Here is a 23,664-nt window from a genome sequence, read left to right as displayed (position 1 = left end):
TGGCACTCTACCCAGTGCAACATATTGAGACTCTGTCTCAAAAAATGTTTGGGAATTAGATACTCATTACATAACTTTGTCAATATATTAAAAATCACTGACCTGTCTACTTTAAAAGGTTAAATTATGGAATGTGAATTATATTTCAATAAGTCACATGGCTAGTGACTATTGTATTTAGACTGTGCAGTTCTGAAGGAAGGTACTTAAGGATCTTAGGGATGAGGAGGAGCAGGGGAATCTCTTCTCTTGGGGATCAAATGAAAGAAGACAGAGACAGCACACACATACCAGGCTGCCTCTGCTGAGGCAGGAGAAGGGAGTGTGTGTGTGGTCCACTTTCTTCAAGCCCATGAAAGCTGTAGGTTATGTGGTAGGACCTCAGATAGTCACAAGCTTTTCTACTGGATGCCACAGATCTCCATTTCCTGAGTTCGAAGAATCATCAAACTAAAGTGCAGTGACTTATATTCCCCAACATCAATATATTGCAATCCTAACTCCCAAGGTCATTATTGCTGAGAGGCAGGACCTTGGGGAATTGATTAGTCCTCATGGAAATGGGATTAATGTCCTCATGAAAGAGGCCCAAGAGAGCTTGTTGTGCCCCTTCTGCCATGTGAGAACAGAGAAAGGTTGGCAGTCTGCAACCCAGAAGAGGGCCCCCACCAGAACATAACCAAACTGGCACTTTGATCAGCCTCCATAGCTCTGAGAAATAAATTTCTGTTGTTTATAAGTCACCTAGTCTCTTGTATTTTATTATAGCAGCCTGAACAGACTAAGATGCAAGATGAATTGACTATGGCAAATGTCAAGGAAATAAGGCTCTAGTCTTTTTGTAACTTTCCCCTCTAACTTGCTGATTTTGTATTCACATCATCAAGACTAGCCAGACTGTCACTGTCATTCAGTCTTAAGAAATCACTGGACAGTGTAGAACAGGGCCAGTAATTATACTGGTATTGTACCAGAGGCAAAGAAATAGATTCAAGGGTTTAAAGCACAGACAATGTCACAGAGGAGGAAGAGAGATAATACAGAGTGGGGAATTTTCTTTACTAGTCCCCTTCTAAACATTAGACCATTTTAAGTAATGAAACAGCTAGAGTTTGCATGGAAGTTCATTAGTAGTCATATTTGGATTTGTCTTCACTACAAGAAGCTATGACAGGGACAAAAAGTAAGTACTAGAATAATCCTGTCATGTACTAGATTATCAAATATCCATTAATAGAAAAATGATTTAAAAAAACATTATTTTTATTTATAGTATCACCATTATTCTAATTGGTAACTTTTTTTTGGTAAATAAAATTTATTACATAGATTTAAAACGACACACATACATGTGGTCTTTGCTTTTGTGGACCCATGAGATGCTTTGATGGAGATAAATGGCTAATGAGTGGGAAAGAGGCACAGAGTGATTACCTGTCCCAGCTAATTTGGGGGCTGGTTCCTGGAAGAGTGGGGATTTCTCCCAATGATGGGGGCTCAGCTGATCATGAGATTCTGCCTGGGAAGGCTCCTCCAACAAGCTCTCCCTGAGATCTGTCCTGGGAGTTTGCAGTTGAAAGTCTGGCAGTTCCTGTTCTCCGAGCTGGGATCCAGTTTTCTCCAAAAGTACCTTCTGCCCCTGCATACAAACGGCCACCTAGGAATAAGCCCCATCCATTAGGACTGACTAAGGGCAGCATTTCTTTTCACTGCTTTATAACAACCCCTTTGCCTTAGGAATTTCTGATAATGGCCTGGACATCAGCTTTCACAGAGATCACTGAAACCCTCAAAAGAAGCAAAGGGATAGGCATAGAGAACAAGCATAAGACTGTTTTGAATGGGCCAAAACTTCTTGAGTGGCTTTCCAAGGGCGTTTCTCAAGGTCTGGAGTGAAAGTCCTAAGAAGAGAGTTGGCACAAATATCAGGGTCAGTCCTGACATTGGCCCATCAGATTTGTACCCTACATACCACTGCCTTGCCTACTTCTGCTGGGGACAGACCCTATAGGACCAGCAGTATGGTAAGAGGCCATTAAAAACCATTCTTTTTTTTTGAGACAGAGCCTCAAGCTGTCCCCCTGGGTAGAGTGCTGTGGCTTCACAGCTCACAGCAACCTCCAACTCCTGGGCTCAAGTGAGTCTCCTGCCTCAGCCTCCCAAGTAGCTGGGACCACAGGCGCCTGCCACAACACCCAGCTATTTTTTTGGTTGTAGCCATCATTGTTGTTTTGGCGGGCCCGGGCTGGATTCGAACTCGCCACCTTAGGTGTATATGGCTGGCACCTTAGCCACTTGAGCCACAGGCGCCGAGCCTTAAAAACCATTCTTATATAATAAACATTCTGCCAAAGGCTCTCTTGGTAAGGAGATCCCAGTAGCAGTACAGGTCTAAGAGAACTGCCTCACCCCTGATCCCTAACAGGTTCCATTTTCATTTCTGCTTGCTTCCTGCCTAGGTCCTGACTGGGGTCTGACTTGGGAGATTAGAGGTGGGTTGGCATAGCAACACTGGCTAAATTAAGCTGTAACTTCCTAATCCAAAGACAATATGCCAGACTCTTCACTGGAACAAGGTACAATAAAGTTTCCCCAAAGTCTAATTCCTACCCAACAGGATGACTCTGCCTGCTAATAATTCTGACTGTTGGAAAAATTCAAGAGGAATGGGTGGCGTAAGATATGACAGCAGAAATTCAAGAACCTTAAAACTACTTCTGGCAGAATGAGGCCCATAAAGGACTGGTAACGATCTTGATCCTCTACTTCCTCACTGGATGTCAGTAGCTGGGTTTTCTGAAAACCTGTTAGAATTCACAGGTCTCCAGATAGAGGCAACTTTGAAGCCAACCAGTCCATTCTGGACTGTGTTTAAATGAGGGATCCACAGACTAAACATTATCCAGATGAAAAAGAAACCCTGGGGACCACGAGAGAGGACTCTCCTTACCCACTGCTTTGGTTTCTTGGATGCTCTGTGAAAATCTTCCACCAGGCTCACAATCTCCTTACTGCTCATTGGGCATCGATGCCTGATCCGAGCCTGGATCTCTGGGGGCAGGATTGTCAGGAACTGCTCCATCACCAGAAGCTCTAAAATCTGCTCTTTGGTGTGCAGCTCAGGCTGCAGCCACTGATGGCAGAGTTGTCGGAGCCTGGAGAGTGCCTCTTGGGGGCTAGACACCTCTTGATAACAAAACCGTCTGAAATTCTGACGAGAAAGCTCAGGATCCGGGCAGTTTTTTGGTGGAGCAAGTACCCGTTTCTCTTCTAGTTTTGTTATTATATGTCTCTCTTGCTTGGAGGAAGCATGAGTGTGGGAGCTCAAAGTTATCTCCATTTTAGCAGCCATTTTGGGGATCAGGAGACAACTTCTCTCTCCTAGTAAACGGGTCAAGCCTTTATGATCATGACTCTGGAGAAGTCTCTCTAAATGCTAAAAAGGCGCTAGAAACTGAAGCTCCTCTGAGGATGGTAGGGAGTACAGGATGCAGAGACAGGGCCTTCTCATTGGGTAGCCTTTACCCTAAACTTTGAAGACAACGTGACATTGCGAAGAGCTGCTTGTTCCATGAACTATCTTGCAAAGGAGAAAAGTCATAACATCCTAAAACGACTCCGGGGAAAACACTTCTTTGATTTCACAAAGTCTCAGACGAAATGGACAATATGATCTAACGAGCTGGCCGAGAGAAATCTCTAGGAAAAGTTCAAGCTGTCTTACAGGTAGCTCGCACCAACTATCCGGCATCCTGGCTGAAACCGACCTGGAGCATATCCCTGGGAGGTAGAGATTAGAGCCAAGGCAGGCCACAGCACAAGCCAGAGGGGGTGTGAGCTAGCGGTGCACCCCCTGCTCTCGAGCTAGGCTGATGCAGGCGCGATGACAGCTCGCTCCCGAGGTGCCGCAGGCCCAGAGGCTCCGGCCTCCCGGCGTCCCAGCTCCGGCTCGGGCTCCGACTCCGGCTTTGGCGCTCAGCTGGCCCCGGGCCTGTGGAAACTGCAGCAATCTGGCGCACGGCTCAACTACACAGAAGGATGTGAATTTAAGCTGGCGCCTGCGACACGACTATCCGAAGCAGCCCAGAACCTCAAGCTCGCCTGCAGCTGACTCCCCTCTCAGAGAACCCGGGAGTAGGAACCCAGAAGCACAAGCTGGGGGCGGGGCCCAAACCTCATGTCGCGGAGACGCCTACTGGGTACCCCGGCACTGCCGCGGGAGGATCCGCCTCCCCCCAAGGGATTGGTGCCTAGAGGACGCCCTCCATCGTCTATTGGCTGCTGGGTCTGTCAAGAGCGTCGCAGTGCACCCCGGGAGTTGTAGTCTGGTTGCTCGATTTGCCAGCGTGCGCAGTGAGTGGCCTAGCGGAAGGACAGGAACAGCTGACTTCCGGCCCGGCTGACAGTTTGGGGAGTCTAGAGTGCTCGCGTCTGGTGAGTTTTAATTCTTCCTTGCTGCCGGGCCTCAAGTCGGATAAGGAGCCCCTTGTCGCTGGGAGTCTTCTCCGAGACCGTTGGGTTAGGCCCAGGTGGACGTTTCGGTGGGACGGGTGGCCTCCTTTATGCCTGGAGTCCCCACGTAGCCGGCCCAGGAGAGTCCCGCCCCCGACACTCACCTTGAAGTAGGCGTCCGGACCATGCTCCTTTCGCCCCCGACTCGCCCACTTCTTACTCCTTATTCACAGTACCTAACCCAGCACAGTGCATAATAAATATTTGCCGAGTGAAAAATGAATCAGCCGGGCTTTCTGTGTTCATTCTCAGTTTCTCTGAGTTTGAGGCATCCCTACAGTGAAAGAAATTTGGGAGAGACAGCATTAAAATTTTTTTTAGATTTTTTTTCACAGAGACAGAGTCTCATTTTGTCGCCCTCGGTAGAGGTGCCGTAGCGTCACAGCTCACAGCAACCTCCAGCTCTTGGGCTTAGGCGATTCTCTTGCCTCAGCCTCCCGAGTAGCTGGGACTACAGGAGCCTGCCACAACACCCAGTTATTTTTTGCTGCAATTTGGCCAGGGCCGGGTTTGAACCCGCCACCCTTGTCATATGGGGTCGGCACCCTACTCACTGAGCCACAGGCACCACCCAGCATTTTAGAATTTAATGATGAGTGGAATGTAAGGGGTCATGAGGAGTGCTGGCTCTGCTTCTGCATGAAACTAGAAGAGCATTCATTAAATTATTCTCCAGCCTGTTAAGGTGTAGGATGTAAGAACATGTGCAAGGCAAGGGGTCCAGGTTCTAGTCCTGGCCTTGCTGCTTAGGAGCTATGCTGTATGATTCTAGGCAAGATACTCAATCACCCCGTCTTTCTCCTCATTGGCTAAAAAGGAGCGCTAACAATAATGTCCTTGATTTCTGTTTCTAGCCTCTCCTGCCAAACTGAAATGTAAAGAGAATCTAAGTGAGAGAAGTTCAAATATTTTGAGAAAAGAGAACCCAAATCCATAAAAACAAAACAACTAAAATTTAATTGTAAAAAACAAAATGTACCATCTTAACCATTTTTTCTTTTCTTTTTTTCTTTTTTTTCCTTTTTTTTTGAGGCAAAATCTCAAGCTGTCAACCTGGGTAGAGTGCCCTGGTGTCACAGCTCACAGCAACCTCAAACTCCTGGGCTCAAGTGATTTTCCTGCCTCAGCCTCTCAAGTAGCTGAGACCACAGGAGTTCGCCACCCAGGCTGGATTCGAACCCACCACCTCTGGTGTATGTGGCTGGCACCCTAGCTGCTTGAGCTACAGGTGCCGAGCCCATCTTAACCATTTTTAAGTGTACAGTTTGGTAGTGTTGAGTATTCATGTTATTGCACAACCCAAATCCATTTTAATACTGCCTGGTGGGGCTCAGCACCCATGGCTCAGTGAGTAGGGCACTGGCCATGTACACCAAGGCTGGCAGGTTTGAGCCTGGCCTGGGGCTGCTAAACAACAATGACAACTGAACTGCAACCAAAAATAGCCAGGTGTTGTGGTGAGTGCCTATATTTCCAGCTACTGGGGAGGCTGAGGCAAGAGAATTGCTTAAGCCAGAGTTTGAGGTTGCTGTGAGCTGTGATGCCACAGCACTGTACTGAGGGTGACATAGTGACACTCTGTCTCAAAAAAAAAAAAAATACTGCCTGGTGGAGGTATATCAACTCTTGTATAAGATTAAAAATTGCCCTTTATGATTGTATCTGCTTTAATCTGTATTTTAAGTAGTTAAAACCCAACTCAAATTAATTAAAAAAATTTCCTTATACAAATTGGCATTGGAGATCCAAATATGTTGTCAAAACTCTGGTGTATTGGTCTTCTCCTGTGAACAAGCTCACCCCTGTATTGGAGGAGTGAAACAGAGAGTGGGGCATAGTTGCAGAGAGCTCTAGTCTTATATTTACCCAGTGGAGCATTTCCCAGGAAATTCAGAACTTTTTGCACTCCTCCAGCATGTGAATTTTTATAGGCCCATCTATGTTATATGCCCACTCTTGGAGTGAGGGGAAGGGTATTGTCACTAATAGCCCTACTAGAACCAGTGAAGTAGAAAGGGTCTCTTTGACAAAGAAAGATTCTCCTATCAGAAGTGGGGGAAAGAATGCTGGGATATAAAAACAATACAGCAAACCAGAATAATGACTTATCCACATTCTGAGTGTGTGTGTGTGGAGGTGGTGGTTATGGGGAGCACAGTGTAATAGTGATGAAGAGATTAATCAAAAAGCACATGCATGCTCACTAATTTCTCTCCTTAGAGAAAGAGGCAATAGGGAAGATGAATCCAGGCTTCTTGAGGATAGGGAATGACAGGAAAAAGACCCAGGCAGGTGAGGGAAGAAGGGAAGGACAGGTAGGCTACATTGTGAGGAGGAATAGTTTTGGTAATTTGTTAGCAGACTTAGAAACTTGGCTGGGAAGAAAACTGTTTTTTATATTGTTTTCTTTTTCTTTCTTTCTTTCTTTCTTTTTTTTTTGAGACAGAGTCTGGCTGTGTTGCCCTCAGTAGAGTATGATGACATCATAGCTCACAGAAACCTCAAACTCCTGGGCTCGAGTGATTCTCTGGTCTCAGCTTCCTGAATAGCTAGGACTAACAGGCACCTGCCACAATGCCCGGCTGTTTTTAGAAATGGGGTCTCACTCTTGTTAGGGCTGGTCTTGAACTCCTGAGCTCAAGCAGTCCACCCATCTCAGCTTCCCAAAGTGCTTTTTTTTTTTTTATATTCTAATGTTTTGGATTCTTAGCGTGGATTTGTGGAGGGAGTAAAAGGGATAGTCAATTGCAAGGAGGAGAGTGAGGGAATATGGGGTAGTTGAGCTGTTTTTTTCAAATGTGATCTTTGTGTACCTCTGACACTCTCATGTCCCTCTGATTCCAGAAAGACATTCTTTGCAAGAGAACATGACTTCTCAGTGACTGAGGAGAGAGGGAATCTGATCCACAGGGTAGGCATGGCAACCAGTGTGAGGCAGTTCCTTGAGGCAAATGATGGCTGCAGCAAAGAGTCCCCAGGCACACTCATCCTCAAACAAGGACTTCACACAGGACCAGAAATCAGCCCTTCTGGGCAATAGCCATGAAGCCTCCCACCAGCGCTTCAGGCAGTTTTGCTACCAAGAGGTAGCTGGCCCCCAGGAAGCTTTTAGCAGACTCTAGGAACTCTGTTGTCAGTGGTTGAGGCCTAAGACACATTCGAAAGAACAAATGCTGGAGCTGCTGGGTTTGGAACAATTTCTGACCATCTTGCCAGAGGAGACAAGACCTGGGTGAGGGAGCAGTCACCAGAAAATGGTGAGGAAGCTGTGGCTCTGGTTGAGGGTGTACAAAGAGCTCCTAAACAGATGAGAAAGGGAAGTTGAAACCTTATGGTTTGGGTTACGAAGAAGTTGGATGAGGAACATAGGAATCCGTTACTAGAGAGGTGCTTGATTGAGAAACACACAGTAGCCCTCTGATACCCACAGAGTCTTGGCTTTCTTGGGTTGGTTCAGTGCCCTTAATTGTATGGGAAGAATGTCTCATCTGTAGATATCATTTTTAGATATTCATATATTTAATTAATTTCTGGTATCCCCAATTTCTTTTTTTTTTTTTAAGACAGAGTCTTACTTTCTCATCCTCTAGAGTGCTGTGGTGTCATAGCTGACAGCAATCTCAAACTCTTGGGCTCTAGCAATCCTCTTGCCTCACCCTCCCAAGTAGCTGGACTACAGGCATCCACTACAAAGCCCAGCTACTTTTTTTTTTTTTGGAGACAGTCTTATTTTGTCCCTCTTGGTTGAGGGCCATGGCATCACAGCGATCCTCTTGCCTCAGCCTGCTGAGTAGCTGGGACTATAGGTGCCTGCCACAATGCCCTGCTATTTTTTTAGAGACGAGGTCTCACTCTGGCTCAGGCTGGTCTCGAACCTGTGAGCTCAGTATTCCACTGGCCTTGGCCTTCCAAGTGCTAGGATTACAGGTGTGAGCCACCGTGCCCAGCCAGCCCAGCTATTTTTTAGAGACAGGGTCTTGCTCTTGCTCGGGTTTGTCTCAAACTCATGAGTGCAAGCAATCCACCCGCTTCAGTCTCCCAGTGGAGTCCCCAATTAAAATAGTAAAAACATTCAGAAAAATTCTCTAAAACAAGACCAGGGAAAGGATATCTATCCTACATAAGGAAAAACAGAAAAGTAGTGAATAAAAATGGTGAATAAAAATCTAGCCTCTTGCTAGAAGGTTCTTTGAGGGCAGAGTGCCATGTGTTGTACAGTAAACAAAGTTTTAGAGTTGGGCCTTACCATGGCTCTTGCTGCTTGGATTAAGTGGTCAGTTTGGGACAGTGATGGGCTCATAAAATATCCTCTATAGTTAGGACTAGGTTTGAGATCCCATCAGTGTAACAAGCTAATATCTTCTGAGAGAAGGGAGGTATGATAGGCATGAAGATAAAGTAACATGTGGGCTTTGGTTGTGGGAGAATTAGTGAGGAAGGCAACTCAAATCTGGAAAGTCTGGATGAGGCCTGTAGTGATGGAGGAGGGTGTGTCAGAGGAATGCTGGTCAGCCTGAGTAGATCTATAGTCAGAACAGGAAGGTGCCCTGAGCCTTCATGGGTGAAATGGGAAGGACCCAGGAAATAGAGGTGTTTTCCCAGTGTGGAGGCAGGGATGTGCATGGGCTGTGGGGGGAAGAGAGATGAAGGGGGAAGTAGATGAAATTAGGTAGGATTGAGGATTGAGTACTTTTGACTAAATTTAGAGAGGGGAAGGGTAGCTTGGTGGTGATACATTGGGGAAAAGTTGAGGAAGTTAACTGGAAATCTGTGGGATTAATCTTACTAAAAGTAGGATTGAGTGGACAAATGCAGTAGTACACATGTGAAGGTAGAGCTTGGAGAGGTGAGCTAAAGAGAGTAGGAATCCCAATATGCTAATACTCATCCTAGACCCAACATAGCCATCTCTCTGTTGATATAGTCTCCCTTCTTATTCCTCACCATTTCAGAGCCATTTTTTTTTTTCTTGAGACAGAGTTTTACTCAGTCACCCTGGAGTTGAGTGCTATGGTGTCATAGCTCATAGCAACCTCAAACTCATGGGCTCAAACAATCAGCCTTCCAAGTAGCTAGGGCTACAGGTGCCCACCACAATGCCTGGCTATTTTTAGAGGCTCCTAAGCTCAAGCAATCAGCCTGTCTTGGCCTCCTAGAGTGAGAGCCAAACTCTTAATATAAATGAAAACAGTGCAGGAGTATAAAGGTTAAACACCTAATTGAAACTGATCACAAAAGTGAAAGGGAGAGTAAGAAATGGGGGTAGGAAGTAGTAATGGAAGTAGATATATTAATAACTTCTCAACATCCCACTTGCCTCACAGTACCTTTCTTCATTCACCTTAAGGACAGCTGTAAGCATGGGACTTAAAGAATGAAGATGGCTCTGAAAGATAAAAGCTGATTTTAAGTGACCACAATGTGTCAGATATCAGGGATTTTTACAGAGAACGCAGTAGGCATGGCCCCTGGCCTGCTGCAGCTTGTATTCTATGGGAAAAACAGAGGAACAGACAGTAGCAAATGAAAGACAGTTTCAGATAGTGCTCAGGAGGAAATGAGCAGGGTGATCTGGTAGCTGTCATGGGGGACAATAGATTATGAGGCAAAGCCTTTTGCAAGTGACACTGTAGGAGGAGAAGGAACCAGTTGTACCAAGAGAGGAGGAGAGTATTCCAGGCAGAGGGCACAGTACATGTCAAGAGCCTAAGGTGGGAGAGGACTTGGCATGTTGGGGAAAAAGAAGGGAGGGCTGGTAGCTGGAGCTCAGGGGTCTGGGGAAGAGTGTTATGAGATGAGAGAGGAAGGCAGGAGCCAAATCAGAAGGGCCTTTCAGGCTATGAATAGGAGTTTGAATTTTATTCTGTGTGCAGTGGCAAGCCACTGAAGAGTGTTACCAAGAAGGGATGTGATCTGAGATTTTAAAAAAGATCACATTGGATTCCATATAGAGACAGAATGTAGCAAAAGGTCCAGCAGCAGAGAGAGGATACAGGGCAAACAGTTAAGAGGCCATGACATCAGTCCAGGCAGCCAACAGTGTCCTGCACCCAGCTGGAGGCTGTTAAAGAGAGAAGACAAAATGCAAGGTATCTTTTGAAGGTAGACCTGACATTGGGTTTGGGGAGAGAGGAAATGACTTAGTGCTGAGGTCAGAAGGGGATTTCTAAAGTGAAAGCTGACATTCTCACTTCTAACAAATGTATATAATTTTTAACCAAATCTGGTGTGTCAGGCTCTATGACAGAGGGTGATTGCATATGTATTAAAAATGTTCTTAACCACTTCAAAGACCTAATTCTATTAATTTTTATTTGATTACAGTAGCAATACAGTGACTCCTAGATACTGCTTTTCTGCTTCCTTATGTTTTATGTCATTTTTAAATGCTACTCTTTAGGGACTGTAAAATCCAGTTTAGGCAGGAATTTGTAGTGATGGATGATTGGGTCTGTTCTTAGGTCTCAGGTTCTGAGAAGGACTTTAAAGTGCTCATGGAGGAGATGATCCCTTGGCGAGCAGCCCCAGAATCACTGAGATCCCAGTGGACACAGGAGGTTCAGCCAGAGGAACAGACTTTGAAGGGATCACAGAGCTTATATCAAAGCCCAGGGAAAGAGTCAGAAGGTGAGCAGAAGCCTCTGTCCTCACCTGGAAACAAAGGTCTGATCTTGAGTTCACCCAGAGGTTTCAGATTGAATACCTTTGAAATATGTCCAAAATGCAAGCTTTCTTTTTCTTTTTCTTTTTTTTTTTTTGAGAGAGAGCCTCAAGCTGTCCCCCTGGGTGGAGTGCTGTGGCATCAAAGCTCACAGCAACCTCCAACTCCTGGGCTCAAGCGAGTCTCCTGCCTCAGCCTCCCAAGTAGGTGGGACCACAGGCGCCCACCACAATGCCTTGCTATTTTTTGGTTGAAGCCGCCGTCATTGTTGTTTTGGTGGGCCCCAGGCTGGATTTGAACCCTCCACCTTAGGTGTATGTGCCTGTTGCCTTAGCAGCTTGAGCCACAGGTGCCGAGCCAAAATGCAAGATTTCAAATTTCAGTTGAGGATTGTAGCACTTAAAATAGGGATGAAAAGTCTTTATGTATCAGCCTAATTCTCTTTCATTACAATTTTATTCTATTACTTGAAAAATAGATGTTATTAAAAATGAACATGGTTACTTACCCTTACTTTATGCACAGCAGCTCTTTATATACTTGAAGACATAAAACTGCCCCATCTAGCTTAAATCTTTTCCAAAATACATTTCTCCTATTATTTTCTTTCTTTTTTAAAATATTTAATTAATTAATTAATTATTGTTGCAGTTTGGCTGGGGCTGGGTTCGAACCCACCACCCTCAGTATATGGGGCTGGTGCCCTACTCACTGAGCCACAGGTGCCACCCATTTTCCTATTATTTTGACCTTTCTTCCAAATATGTTTTTTGTTTTTACTTATCTTAATTTTTTGAAAACTGAAAAAGAAATTGAACCCAGCCCAGGCCAGCTAAACAACAATGACAATTGCAACAACAACAAAAATACCTGGACGTTGTGGCAGGTTCCTGTAGTCCCAGCTGCTTGGGAGGCTGAGGCAAGAGAATGGCTTAAGCCCAAGAGTTTGAGGTTACTGTGAGCTATGACATGACGGCACTCTATTGAGGGTGACATAGTGAGACTCTGTCTCAAATAAATAATTAATTAACTGAGTTGAGATTTATATAACGTAAAATTAACCATTTAAAAGTGATATATGTGTCTACCTGTCTGTCTATCTATCTATATTTAGAGATAGGGTTTCGTTTTGTTGCCCGGGCTAGAGTGTAGTGGATCATCATAGGTCACTACAATCTCAAACTCCTGGCTTAAGTGATTCTCCTGCCTCAGCCTTTCTGCTTCTTCATATGCAGGGTTTCCTATTCACGGTCTGAATGTTGGCTCTGGACTGGATCAAAGAGAACATACAGGGACTCCATTTCATGGCTACAGGGTTAGGAAAAGCTCTAAGAATTCTACAAGTGAGGCAAGAGTGGTACCAGCAAAGGGGAAAGAAAAAATCAGCAGTGATGCAAAACAGCCGGACTCAGCTGATGAGAAAGTAACAGGTGTGCACTGGGCTTCAGAGGAAACTGGGACTTTCCTTTCTATTCTCAGTGAGCCTCAGTTTTTTTTTAAAAACTCCAGATGCACCAGCACAGCAGCCAGCTATATGGGGAAGTTGCTGCACTCTTGTGTGAACAAGGTTTCCACCAGACTCTGGAGCAATGCCAAACCAAGTTCAGAAACCTCTAGGCCAATTGCCATCGAGGGAGGCGAGGCTGCAGCCCAGAGTCCTGTGCTTGCCAAAAGGAGATGGAAGCTCTGTTGGGTTTACAGGAGCCCACCACTTCTCCCAGGAGCTTGACAGACAGGGTTGATGAGATCAAAGAACCAGGCCAGGGCCCACAGACTCAGAAAGAAGTGGAGGTTGAGGATGCAGTAGAGGACTCAAACAGCTACAAAACCAATGGCAAGCAGCCGGTCCAGGCAACTGGGAGCCCCCAAAGCTGTCGTTTGCCCCAGAGTCACTTGCAACACTTCTCTGCATATGTGTTCTTGTGCTCATTGCCTGTTTGTAAACCATACCTCTACACTGAGCTGTCTTCCAGCTATAAAATTGTTGCTGGGGATGGCACCTGTGGCTCAGTGAGTAGGACGCCAGCCCCAGATACCAAGGGTGGTGGGTTCAAACCTAGCCCTGGCCAAACTGCAACAAAAAAATAGCCAGGCTTTGAGGCAGGACCTGTAGTCCCAGCTACTCAGGAGGCTGAGGCAAGAGAATCACCTAAGCCTGAGAGCTGGAGGTTGCAGTAAACTGTTGCAGTGATGCCACGGTGCTCTACCAAGGATGACAAAGTGAGACTCTGTCTCTAAAAAAAAAAGAAAAGAAATCGTTGCTGGTTCCTATACTATGGGGTTCCTGTCCCGTATAGGTGGGATAAAAGCCGTTTATTTTTACCATATACAGGTTACACACAGGGAGAAGTACATAGTAGAACCTAAACTCTTAGGGTGTCTGAGGAATTCAGGAAATTTCAGTGTGAGATTTGAAAGCTTGGTATGTTTCTGTCACCAAAAGAGTGAATTGTCTAAGTAAGTGCTATATCCAGATTTTGTTAACATAAAAGAATGATGATGATGTTAGCCTGGGAATCAATATTGTATTCTCTATGGAGGTAAATGATGCATGGACAGGTATCTGTGTGAATTCAAAAGGTTATCATTAGGGATCAAGTTCCACTGTAACTGTAGGGTATTGATCTGTGTACAGGGTATGTTCCTTAGAACATCCAAGTCACTGTCATAAGTAACCAGCATCATGCCTGTGTTTCAGTTGACTATTACTACAAAACAAACCACTCCCAAACTTCATGGTTTAAGACAATTATTTCTCACTCACCATTCTGTGGATTGACCAGGTGGTTCTGCTTCTTGATCTTGAGCTTGGAGGATCCAAAATGACCTCATTACCTGGCTGACAGTTGATAGTGGCCACTAGCTAAGAGCTAGCTAGGTTATAAGATGGATGCGCTTTACACCTGCCTTGCTGAGGAAGTGTTCCAAGAGGACAAGCCCCCATGTACAAGTGCTTTATTGAGCTTTTGCTGGCATCATGTTTGCTAATGTTCCACTGGCCAAAATTAGTTATGTGGCCATGTTACTGTTCCCAGGGCTGACTGTTCGGTGATGCAGAGGTAATAATGCAAGTGAGATGCTTAATCTGAAAAGGGAGGCTGAAGCTCGCTCTGGCATTCAGCGACCACCTATCTTTATTGATTCTCTTATATACTCTCAAACATCTGATAAAAGTTTAAAATATCAAAAAGTTAAGACAGCAAAGTAAGATCACAGAAACTACCATAAAGATTCCAATTCAGTACAATTACTGCTGAACACATATACAATTGATACAGATTAAGAACATTTTACTTGGGGCTGAATCACAAAGATGCCAGGTTGTCTGTTCCCTCGGCCTATTTCCTTAAACTAAGACCAACAATTATTGTGTTAATGAGGAGAAAGAAGCAAAGTACAACTGCCCAATGCCTGGACAGGTGTTTAGCCACCAGCTATGACCCGTTGTGGTCCTCCAGCAAATTCCTTTCTAAGAACGTTTCTGCTTTTCAGCAGGCTCGGGCATGTTCTCAGAGTAAGAGAATTTCCATCTTAGAATAGGGTGACCAGATGTCTTGATTTTGGGGGGACAGTCCAGCTTTTCAACAATTTGTCCCGAGTCCCGTGGCGTTTTAAAAAAGTCCCGATTTTTGGAAAGAATGCACGAACGTACTGGAGAACAAGAAGGGAATATACGGTTTTCTGCCGCCATATGGCTATTTCGCCAGAATATGAGTTTTATATTATTTTTGTTAATTTTATAATGTTAAACTATAATAAATAATTGCTGAGAAGTGATTATCCAGAACTGCTTATCAAAGTTTGCATTGTTGTCAGGCCCTGCCTGCCCCCCCCGCCCCGCCCCGGCCATGTTGTCCTTACAGATGTTAAAATCTGGTCACCCTATCTTAGAACCATGTTCCACGGGGAGCACATGAGGCTAGACTGCCATGTTTGAGCATGGGGGGCTGCACTCCTTCATGGCCACACCCAGGGTGGGAGAGACTACAAAGGACTGTGAAAGCAGGGGCCCTGTGACACTGCTCTTGCCTCCTTCATACACACTGCCCTCCCTTCTCTGTGTATGGTTTTTCTTTAGTGCATCCACTGCCATCCCTCCCCCTCCTTTGCCATGAACTCTTCATTTCCTGGTTTCTGCACTGTGCTTTTTCTTGCCTCTTCAGACTCCTCCTGCACCAAATCTTTGGCCAGTTGTAGAGAATGTGTAGTATCTTTTTGAGCAGATTTGTATTACTAAATATCTGGATAATAGAATGAGTTAAGACATTTCCTTAAAGATGCTTTAATTTTTGTGGTTATGATTATTTTTTAACTTATTGAGGTAAAATTCACATGACATGAAATTAACTGTTTTAAAGTGAACAGTTCCTTAGTATCTAGCACATTCATAATGTTGTGTAATTACCACCTCTACCTAGTTCCAAAACCTTCCATACTCCAAAATAAAACCCATAGCCATCAAGCAATTTCTCCCAATCCTCTTTCCCTTTAGTCCCTGGCAGCCACTAATCGGTCTATGGATTGATCTATTCTGGATTTTCATTTGATAGCACTATATGAACCTATAGTTTCTAGAACCTAGAGAACTATATAAATCTATAATCTTAATTTCCAAAATATTAGGCTTACTGAATGAGGGCTTATGTTCCCCCACACTCTTTGGTTTCCTGTCAACTCATGACCCTTTACAATTAGTGATGAGAATTAAGTTAGAGAATGTGGAAAGAAGAGTCCTTCTTTCAACAAATATTTGGTACCTACTTTGTCTCAGACATAGTTTTAGGTCCTTAGTGAACAAAATTATTGCCCAGTGGGAAAAGATGGACAGTAGCATAGTGAGTCATTAAGTAATAGATTATGTTAGAAATCAATAAGCACAATGGTAGAGAAGGAGCAGAAGAAATGATGGGGAATGCTAGGGAAGAGAGTGGCCTGCATTTTCAGTTTTGGTTGTTAGAGTTGTTTTAATTGAGAAAATGACATTTGAAAAGACTTGCAGGAAGAAAAGGAATGAGCTATGTAGCCATTGCTACATGGAAGAAGAGTATAAGAAATGCAGGGGGACCAGGCAAGGTGACTCACGCCTGTAATCTTGGGAGGCTGAGGTGAAAGGATCCTTTGACCTCTGGAGTTTGAAACTAGCCTGAGAAAAAGTGAGACCCTGGGCGGTGCCTGTGGCCCAGTGAGTAAGGTGCCGGCCCCATATACCGAGGGTGGCAGGTTCAAACCCAGCCCCAGCCAAACTGCAACAAAAAAAATAGCCAGGCATTGTAGTTGGTGTCTCTAGTCCCAGCTACTCGGGAGGCTGAGGCAAGAGAATCACCTAAGCCCAAGGAGTTGGAGGTTGCTGTGAGCTGTGATGCAACAGCACTCTATCAAGGGCAATAAAGTGAGACTCTGTCTCTAAAAAAGAAAGAGTGAGACCCTATCTCTATTGAAATAGAAAAATTAGCTGGGTGCGGTGGCGGGTGCCTTAGTCCTGGTTACTTGTGAGACTGAGGCAAGAGGATTGCTTGAGCCCAGAAGTTTGAGGTTGCTATGAGGTAGGCTAAGGTAATGGCACTCTAACTGAAGTAACAGAGTGAGATTCTGTCTCAGAAAACAAAAAACAAAGAAAATCTTCATACAGAAACATAGGGGATAGCCCATACACACTCCCATGAGGCCGGAGTGAAGTGAGCACAGAGGCCAGCTAACTGGTACAGAGTGAGCAGATGAGAGTGGTAAAAAAATAAGCTCAGACTCAGTGCCTGTAGCTCAGCAGCTAGGGTGCCAGCCACATACACCTGAACTGGTGGGTTCAAACCCAGGCTGGGCCTGCAAAACAACAATGACAACTACAACCAAAAATTAGCCAGGTGTTGTGATGGGTGCCGGTAGTCCCAGCTACTTGGGAGGCTGAGGCAAGAGAATCAATCACTTAAGCCCAAGAGTTTGAGGCTGCTGTGAGCTGTGATGCCATGGCATTCTACCAAGGGCGACATAGTCAGACTCTGTCTCATTAAAAAAAAAGAAGACAGACAGAAAGAAAGAAAGAAAAGAAAGAAAGAAAGAAAGAAAGAAAGAAAGAAAGAAAAGAAGCTCAGAGAATTGGATCAACTGAGAGTGAGGCGGGCTGCAGATGAGTGAGCAGTTAGAAGTTCTTATGGCAATTTGACATTGCTGCACTAAGTGAACATTTATTATGTATTTTGTTGTTGTTGTTGCAGTTTGGCTCTGGCTGGGTTCGAACCTGCCACCCTCCATATATGGGGCCAGCGCTCTACCCACTGAGCCACAGGTGCCACCCCAAACATTTATTGTATTTTATACAATAAATAAACACAAGAGTCTGGTTCTTCACAGGTAGAGAAATATTAATACAAGGCTTTGAGGTCCTACATGAAGGATTTTGACTTTTATTCTGAGTAAATGGGGGAATTTTGCAGAGTTCTGGGAAGAGGAGTAATAGTTCTAAAGGATTACTTTGAGTAGTTCAATTTATTCAGCACTTAACTGTATGTCAACATTTATTTATGTCTCTTTGCTACAGAGACTTTTATAGGATCTCCTTGAAGGCAGGGTTTGTGTCATATTTATATTTGCATTTTCTCAGAGAGTAGCATCATAGGTCCTCAATAAGTGTTAATTGAATTGAATAAAAAAGTAAGGGGACTCACTGTGACTCCTGGGTTGAAAACAGACCAGAGGAGGTCTAAGTGGAAGCAAGATCATATAGGAGGCAATAGCAGTGATCCTAGCAGGAAAGGACAGTCATTTAGCGTGGAGTAGATGGGCACATCATGACCAGATATGAGAATGCACTTGGTGAAAAAGCTCTACACAAATTTGCCCTCATGAACTGGCCCACACAGGCAGCAGGAATATGTTCTTGAATAACTAGCCACCTTAAACTGCTCTTCTCAAATGTTTACTACTTATTCTCACATTGGGATGTTAACTGCTATCATTTGGTTTCTTTTATCCGTAAGGATGACAGGAGATATATACAGACAAAGATGGAGGGCCAGACCAGGAGGTACTCCTGTATCAGAGGAGGGAGTAAACAGATACATCTTTATAACCAGCTCTTCTCTCCCCTGAATCTTTGCTTTCCTTCAAGCCCTGCCTGTTCACCCTGTTTCCAATGTGGCTACTCTCAGGAAGTCTCAAAACTTTGGAGACAGGTAAGCCTTATTGTATAGAAGTCATCTCTCCAGGGGAAATGTGTAGGGTTGAGAATTATTAAAAATAAATAAAAAGGGAATCTTTAGAATATCTTTTTGTACTATTACCAAAAGTTTTTGTGTTTTACGGGAAAAGTCCATAGATTTTTTTCCCCCAGGAACAACAGTAGCCAGTTGTGATGTAGTTTGAGAAACTAGAATGTAACTTCTTAGGCTGCTAAAACTCTGCACTGCATTATGTATAGTCCTCCCTGATCTGATTGTCAGATCTGACTGCTCTGTTCTTTTGTCCCTTCACAGCAAGTGTGTACTGGGGCTATGAAGAGACCAAGGCATTCCTGGCCACTCTCGGTAGTTCTCAGTTTTACAGAAAATTCCAGACCCATCAGCAGAATAGCCAGATCTACACGGGGTGGCAGAAAGACTCCAGGAGCAGGGCTTCTCGTGGACCCCAGAGCAGTGTCACAATAAGTTCAGAAGCCTACAGTTGAGTTACCACAAAGTAACACTAGGCTGTGTGCCTGAGCCTTGTATCTTTTATGAAGAAACAGATGCTTATTCAAGCTCCTAGGCCTCTGTATCTCCTATGGCAAGCAGTGCTGTCCCTGGCCTAGAGGGAAGTATTGTTGAGGCTGGAGAGATGCATGAGCAGAGTGGGGAGCCCAAAGAGGTTGTAAAAGATGGCATTGTGGATGGTACAAATAGTGATGAAAAAGACTACAGGAACCTTGGGTGAGAAGTCAGAAAATTTGAACAGTCCTGTTCCCATGTAGACTTGATAAGACTCTTTCGGCTCTGATAGTCAAAGGATGAGAATGTCTACCTAGAAACTATTAGCCTAACAGTTGAGAAGCAACTGTCACCGCTCCTGGCTTTTATCATCTTGATGCATGACCTTATATAGGCCAGGAGTGTTGGTTTTCATGCTGTTTAAGGATTATTCCCCTTGGATTTTAGAGTGTTCATTTGTATTTGCCAACATCTTTATCATTCTGTCATAGAGTTCCATTACTTTGCTTCCTTAAATTGCTAATTAGGCCTCCAGACAAGGTTTTTCCTCTTTTCCCCTTCTTTAACATGCCTATTCCTTTTATAACCTGAACCTGTACTGGTCAAGTACTTAGCACCTCGTTTTCTTCCTGTCTGAGATGGCCAACCCAGAGGAGCCTTTTCTTTTTCTTTTTTTCTTTTTTTTTTTTTTGAGACAGAACCTCAAGCTGTACCCCTGGGTAGAGTGCTGTGGGATCACAGCTCACAGCAACCTCCAACTCCTAGGCTCAAGTGAGTCTCTTACCTCTGCCTCCCAAGTAGTTGGGACCACAGGTGCCTGCCACAACGCCCGGCTATTTTTCGGTTGCAGCCATGGTTGTTGTTTGGTGGGTCTGGGCTGGTATTCGAACCCTCCACCTTAGGTGTATGTGGCTGGCACCTTAGCCACTTGAGCCAGAGGCACCGAGCCAGAGTAGTCTTTTCTTATTCTGCTGTCAGAAGTGTTCTCATTCAAGAATTGAGAATACATCTTTAACTAGATTGATAGATAACATAGAATTCGACACTTTGCCTCAGTTTGTCATTGTGTTAAACAATCCAAAAATCGATAGGAGAAAAGTTGGCAGGCTTTATGATGTGATTTGTCTGTGAATACAGAATTTGGAGCTTAAAAATATTATGATTAGAAAATAAAATTTAAGGGCGGCGCCTGTCGCTCAGTGAGTAGGGTGCCGGCCCCATATACTGAGGGTGGTGGGTTTAAGCCCCACCCCGGCCAAACTGCAACAAGAAAATAGCTGGGTATTGTGGCGGGTGCCAGTAGTCCCAGCTACTCAGGAGGCTGAGGCAAGAGAATCGCCTAAGCCCAGGAGTTGGAAGTTGCTGTGAGCTGTGATGCTATGGCACTCTACCGAGGGTGATAAAGTTAGACTCTGTCTCTAAAAAAGAAAAAATATAGGCTTTTAATTAGTAGGAGACTTAATCACATGAAGGATTCCAATTTTCTATTTCTTTTTTATAAGTATAATTGTAACTCTTTTGGCATTCCATTGCTTTCCTTCTTTATAGTCCATTTTATTTCTTTTTTCCTCCCAGGTTTTGAGATCAAGAATGGTATTAAAAAAGAGAATCTGAAATGGGATGATGATTCAGAGGAAGTAGAAATGAATAAAGTTTTACATGGAAAGTCTAGTGGAGAAGAGTTCTCTCACTCTGAGCTAAAAAACATTGGAAGAGTGAGCCAACATCAAGAAGGCAATATAGAAATTCTCCAGGGGAGAGTGAGGAGAAATCCCCATCCCAGGATAAAATGAGTCACCAGAGACTTTGTACTGGGGACAAAGCTTATACGCATTTCCTCTGTGGGAATAACTGCTCTCAGAGTGTGCCCGTTCCCTGCAAGACAGCCCTTGAACTGGAAAAATCTTCTCAGTTTCCTGAATGTGGAAAAGCTTTTAGTTGAGGTTCTTATTTTATTCGGCATCAGAGAATCCATACAGGCGAGAAGCCTCGCAAATGCAGTGAATGTGGGAAAGTCCTTAGTGAGTGTTCCAACCTTACTACCCACCTACGAACTCACACAGGGGAGAGGCCCTACCAGTGTGGGCAGTGTGGGAAAAGCTTCAACCAGAGGTCTAGCCTCATTGTCCACCAGAGGACCCACAAGGGGAAAAAGCCTTATCAGTGCATTGTTTGTGGAAAGAGATTCAACAACAGTTCCCAATTCAGCACTCACCAGAGCATCCACACTGGGGAGACCCTATACAAGTGCAAAGAATGTGGGAAAAGCTTCAGCAATAGCTCCCACTTCAGTGCCCACACTGAGGAAAAGCCTTACAAGTGTACGCAATGTGAGAAAAGCTTTATTAAGAACTCTGCTCTCACCTGCCATCAGGTATTACACATAAAAGAGATAACTGTCATCACAGAAAGTGAGAGGTGTGTTGTAAATTTGTAGGAAACTTGAGAAACCAATTCCTTAGGTCAGTGTGTGTTCCTTTGAACTTCCTTCTGCTTGTGGAGAGATCTAGCTAATCCATGGGTTAGTAAGTGGACTTACTGACAACTAGATTTTAAGAACCATGTCCAGGAACAGGAATTAGCATAAAGATGCTGACCTCTTCTGGCTCTGCCTGACTTCAGAGTCCTGTCTTACTGTGACTTAAAGTTTGCTACTATGAGGAGAATGCTGTGGGATCCATAAGTTCTGCCAAGAAACCAGGGTCTCCCTGTTCCCAACACTGAGAATGTTTTCCTAAATGACTTAATCTTAGGGTTAACAGAACATCTAGGTTAATCTTTGTAAGATCTCTCACTTTACCATCACCCCTACCTTAGTTCCTGATTGTCTTTTATAGTAAATGGTTGTAGACATTACTATTTATGGTGAAAATAAAAGTGTTTCTCCCTCTGCTTCCTTGGCCTTGATTGTAATTTTCTTCATTAGAAATCGTACTCATAAAGAAGCCTGAGGGTTCCTGAGGATGATCTAAGCATCAAGTCTTTTTCAGGGCAGTAGGACATGCAGACAAGGAATAAGGGCAGGAAAAAGGACAAGAGGAAAAGAATTGAGTTGGGAAGGGTTTGAGCCATCATGAGAAGGAAGAACATAGGAGTAAGGAAAAAGTAGGTATTATAGGAGGATCTGACTACAAAGAGAATAGTAAGTGATAGGAAGGATGAGTGTGAGGAGCACTAAGAAACAAACAAAACTTACCTATCCAGGACAAGTCTCAGATAAATTTAAGCTTTTAGGAAATTGCCACAGATTTTAAAAAATGGTAAAAGGTGGATACAGTGTCTACAGTTATTGGCTTGTACATGCAAGTAGGGTTAAGAAAAAAATCTCTTCTTGATCCTATATGAAGAACTATATATGAACAAAGTAGAATATTCATTCTATCTCAGAGCCAGAAAAAATTAAAATTGGAGAAGAATAATCAAAGGTAGAAGAGTATATCTAAGTGTTTGCTCAGGTTGAGCCCTGCCTGGGTTTTTCCCTGCACAATACTGTCCTTGAGCATGATCCTAAGGAGAAACTTCTAGACAGTTTCTAGAAGCATAAACTTAATCACCTCTGCTCTACACAGAAAATCATCTTCAAAGGGTCTGGGCAAAGTCAAAGAGGTCAGCCCAAGACTTCTGGGCTGGGACTGGAATGAGACCTCTTAGTAACAGCATGACTTTATTGGTGATTGGTGGTAGAAAAGAGGGAGACAGCGCAGAGATGGATCAGTTACTGAAGGGTGGTCGATATCAGCTCAAAGAAGGTATTTGATAAATGAAGAGAGTCAGTGAAAGTAACTACAAGAGATAAGGAAGTGGAGATAAGTTTTGTGGCCTTTAATAAGCCACAATAGGCTCCTCCCATTCCTGGGCTTACTGTGATCAGGAAAATCATGATGTAACTGCCTCACTCTTTGAGTATTTACATTGCCTACCCTCCAAACTGCATTGTCGTCCAGTCTGTTGGGCATAAAAAGAAACACAGTCCTGAACCCTTGCCTGTCAACCGTTCCAGATGACCTAGAGTAGACAGGTGAGAACTGGAGAATACATTCATTTATTTAGGAACTATCTGATTGCCTGTAATATACCAGGGAGTATATTGGAGCCAAATATAACACAGTGGACCAAGTAGATAATGCATCTTCCAGAACCAGACTCAATGGCCCCCTTATAGGTGATAGCACCAGGCAGGCAACACTGCCCAGACAAAGCTGCCACAAGATATGAGTCCCAGCTCTGTAGAGTCTCTTTTCCAAGCTTCCTACTTTGGGTAAACCCAACCTTTTCCTTATGTTTCCCCAATTGTATGTGAGGTAGCTGTTTTTTTGTCTTTATTTTTTTTCGAGGCAGAGTCTCACTATGCCATCTGCAGTAGAGTGCTGTAGCATCACATCTCACAGTAACCTCAAATTCTTGGGCTTAAGCAATTCTCTTGCCTCAGCCTCCCAAGTAGCTAGGACTACAGGCGCCACCACAACACCTGACTATTTTTGTTGTTGTTGTTGTTGTTGTTGTCATCATTGGTTAGCAGGTCCCAGGCCAGGTTTGAACCCTCCAGCCCTGTTATATGTGGCTGGCACCCTAACCACTGAGCTAAGGTCACTGCACCTGTTATGATTCTCTTAACCTGACTGCTGTGTAGAGAATCAATTAGAGCTAAACTTAAAAGCAAGGAGACCAAGTAAGACTCTCTTAGCTGTGATGTCTAGAAACTCAATTATCTAATCAAGTGACAGCAGTAGATAGAGAAAAAAAGTGGGTAGAATTTATACATTTTGGAAGTATAATGATCATGATGTGGTGATAGATTACTTGTGGAGGCAAAGG

The 23,664-nt window shown here is 44.1% G+C and overlaps 2 protein-coding genes across 2 annotated transcripts in view; one reads left to right on the top strand and one right to left on the bottom strand.

Annotated features, from left to right (window-relative positions):
- Window positions 1–3,687, bottom strand: part of ZNF174 (zinc finger protein 174) — a 7,527-nt gene extending 3,840 nt beyond the window's left edge. The window contains exons 1-2 of the mRNA XM_003790826.3: window positions 2,951–3,687; window positions 1,435–1,657 (exon numbers count right to left, since the gene is read on the bottom strand). Coding sequence (XP_003790874.1) covers window positions 1,435–1,657; window positions 2,951–3,352 — 625 coding nt within the window. The 5' untranslated portion in view covers window positions 3,353–3,687. The remainder of the gene's footprint in view (window positions 1–1,434; window positions 1,658–2,950) is intronic.
- A 3,776-nt stretch (window positions 3,688–7,463) lies between these two features.
- Window positions 7,464–21,286, top strand: ZSCAN32 (zinc finger and SCAN domain containing 32). Its single transcript, XM_023513864.1, is given in 8 exon segments — window positions 7,464–7,731; window positions 7,734–7,832; window positions 10,981–11,139; window positions 11,352–11,354; window positions 18,640–18,744; window positions 18,747–19,100; window positions 20,398–20,547; window positions 20,550–21,286. Coding segments are annotated over 8 exon segments (1,875 nt in total).
- The last annotated feature ends 2,378 nt before the right edge of the window (window positions 21,287–23,664 follow it).

The sequence above is a fragment of the Otolemur garnettii genome, unplaced genomic scaffold (genome assembly GCF_000181295.1).
Source record: "Otolemur garnettii isolate 467f Iridium unplaced genomic scaffold, OtoGar3 scaffold00044, whole genome shotgun sequence".
In the NCBI taxonomy this organism is placed as follows: domain Eukaryota; kingdom Metazoa; phylum Chordata; class Mammalia; order Primates; family Galagidae; genus Otolemur; species Otolemur garnettii.
This window is presented reverse-complemented; position numbering and strand designations above follow the sequence as displayed.